The following is a 2508-nucleotide window of genomic DNA, read 5'->3' as shown; positions in this document are numbered from 1 at the left end:
CCTGGACACTTGGGGCCTGGAATAAGAAGCGTCATCATGAAATATGGATTTTTCATGCAATCCCATGGTGGCAAGTTATACGTAGCTAGTACGACTGGCCAAATGCTATGATTAGAACTCATGTTCCCATAAGGTTGGAACCCGTCACTCGCCAAACCTAATCGAACATTTCTTAACTCAGCTGAAAAGGTGGAATGTCGTGCATCAAAGGATTTCCATGTTATTGAGTCAGATGGATGTCGCAAGACACCATCATCAACATTTCCCTCCTTGTGCCACCTCATCTTTTTAGCTGTTTCTCTTGCCATGTACAATCTTTGAAGCCTTGGTTTGATTGGAAAATGCCGCAAGATTTTATGAGCTACTTTCTTGCCTCCGTGTTCTTCGGACTTCCATCTAGACTTACCACACTTAGGACATGCTTGGACATCGGCATAATCACGCCAATATAAAATACAATCATTCCTACATGCATCTTTTTTGGTGTACCCCAAGCCGAGGTCACAAAGAACTTTCTTTGCTTCATAGAAAGAATTAGGCACAAATGACCCCTCGGGAAGAACTTCTTTAAAGAAGCTCAATAATGCATCCATCAATTTGTTGCTCCAATGGTTAAGACACTTCAAGTGAAGTAGTTTAACAACAAAAGACAACTTCGAGACTTTTTTACAACCAGGATAAAGTTCTGTCTCAGCATCTTCTAACAATTTGTAGAACTTTGTTGCATGTATATTTGGCTCTTCATTGTCCTCTGAATTATTATCATTATCCTCCACATTCGTATGTCCACAAGCATCGTGAATCATTTCAGTAATATTATCCTCTTCAATGCTTTCATCTCCCGCTTCATCACTAACTGCAGTATTAGAAGTTTCAACTCTAACTAAAACTTCTCCATGCAAGTCCCACACTTTATAAGAATCACAAAAACCCTTCTTCAATAAATCATCTCTTACACCAACCCTTAGCTTGAACACGGTATTCATGCACCCTTTACAAGGACACCGAATCATAGTGTTCACCGTTGGTTGACTGAATGCCCAATTAAGAAAGTTGTCTACTCCATCTCTATACCTTTGGTCGACTCTGTTCCGAATACTCAACCAGCTTTTATCCATCATATCTATTTTAAAAAATAAATAAATGAATTACCTATTAAAAGTGGAAGGATTATAATAATCAAAATATCTATAATAACTAACATACCAAAAAAATCAATTGGTGATGCAGAATTGAGAAAAAGTTAACATTGGTATAGCCAAGTGCAATCCAGGTTCACAAATGATATCACTTCTGTAAAATTCTCTATGTCAAAATAACTAGATCAAAACGTCCAAGTTTGTCCATGTGAAACTACATTAACCCAATACTCTGTAAATACTACTCGGTAAAACTTGGTGAAATACATGAAGCTAAGATATTAGTTTTTCAAATTATCAGCCGGCACTTCTCAAATTGAAGCTAAGATATAGGAGCTTGATTGAATATCCCCCTTTAGGATTTTTACACATGCGTGGAAACTTGTATATAGTAGCATCTTTTCTTGAAAAGTGGATATGAAATGGCAGTAATAAATAACACAATTAACATTCAGAGTAAATTCGAAAATGAAAATAAGAATCATAACGTTCTGAAAAGCAACTAGGTTTATATACTACGCACCAACTTGCTCTAGTAAAAGAGTTATTTAAAAATAAAAAACAGTCCACTCCTCTTGGCTCTTGTTCAAGAACTATTTGTCAACATAGAGCCTGAGTATGATCTGTGTCTAAATAAAAGGGAGGAAAAGAAAAAAGAAAAAACCAAATAAGCGACGGAATTTTGGAAAAACGAATGCCTGGCTCCAATCTGTTTGCCACTTTCCAAGCTAAATATTAGAAGATATCCTAAAAAATAACGTTATCCTTCATCTTGAGAATCCAAAAACTACACTTCTGCACCAAAAGAGAATGTGGGACGTTCCGTAGATAAGAAGCTATCAGTTATATCCGATATATGCCCAGTCCTAGGTTACATTGTTAAATTTCACGCCCCAACTTTTTCCCCACTCGGAACTTTAGTAGTGGTGCTGAAAAAAATCTAAATTGGTAATGCTGCTCAAAAGATGAGGAGGAGAACAGAAATTCATGCCAAACCAGAGTACCAGATAGTCTTCAAGACCACAATTTTCACTCGCATAAAATTTCACAGCTGCTAATTGCTCAAGAAGAGTAAATGCACATACACTGTTCCAGTTCTGGTGTATCAACTACAAACACACTATAAATCACAGAACAAAAACGCATCATCCTAAAAGATCCTGTCTAATGACTTTATCCAAATAAAGATTGTTAAATAGCTTTTCAACAAGCCACACAATCAAAATCCCATATCAAATCATGCAGTACTTTCAGAAGCACTCTTTTTTGGTTAAGTTACTATCAGAACTCAGAAGAAAACTAACAATATACTAGTCCTTTTTCAAATGTAAAATTAATAAACTGCCAGAACTTGATGTTATTTTGACAA

The 2508-nt window shown here is 36.2% G+C and overlaps 1 protein-coding gene across 1 annotated transcript in view; it reads right to left on the bottom strand.

Annotated features, from left to right (window-relative positions):
• LOC109205296 overlaps window positions 1-1118 on the bottom strand; it is a 7867-nt gene extending 6749 nt beyond the window's left edge. Inside the window, exon 1 of the mRNA XM_019368002.1 lies at window positions 142-1118. Within this exon, the coding sequence (XP_019223547.1) occupies window positions 142-1118 (977 nt within the window). The remainder of the gene's footprint in view (window positions 1-141) is intronic.
• Between the last annotated feature and the right edge of the window lie 1390 nt (window positions 1119-2508).

Source organism: Nicotiana attenuata, unplaced genomic scaffold, assembly GCF_001879085.1.
Source record: "Nicotiana attenuata strain UT unplaced genomic scaffold, NIATTr2, whole genome shotgun sequence".
NCBI lineage: Eukaryota > Viridiplantae > Streptophyta > Magnoliopsida > Solanales > Solanaceae > Nicotiana > Nicotiana attenuata.
The sequence above is the reverse complement of the archived record's forward strand: the minus strand, read 5'-3'. Positions and strand labels throughout refer to the sequence as shown.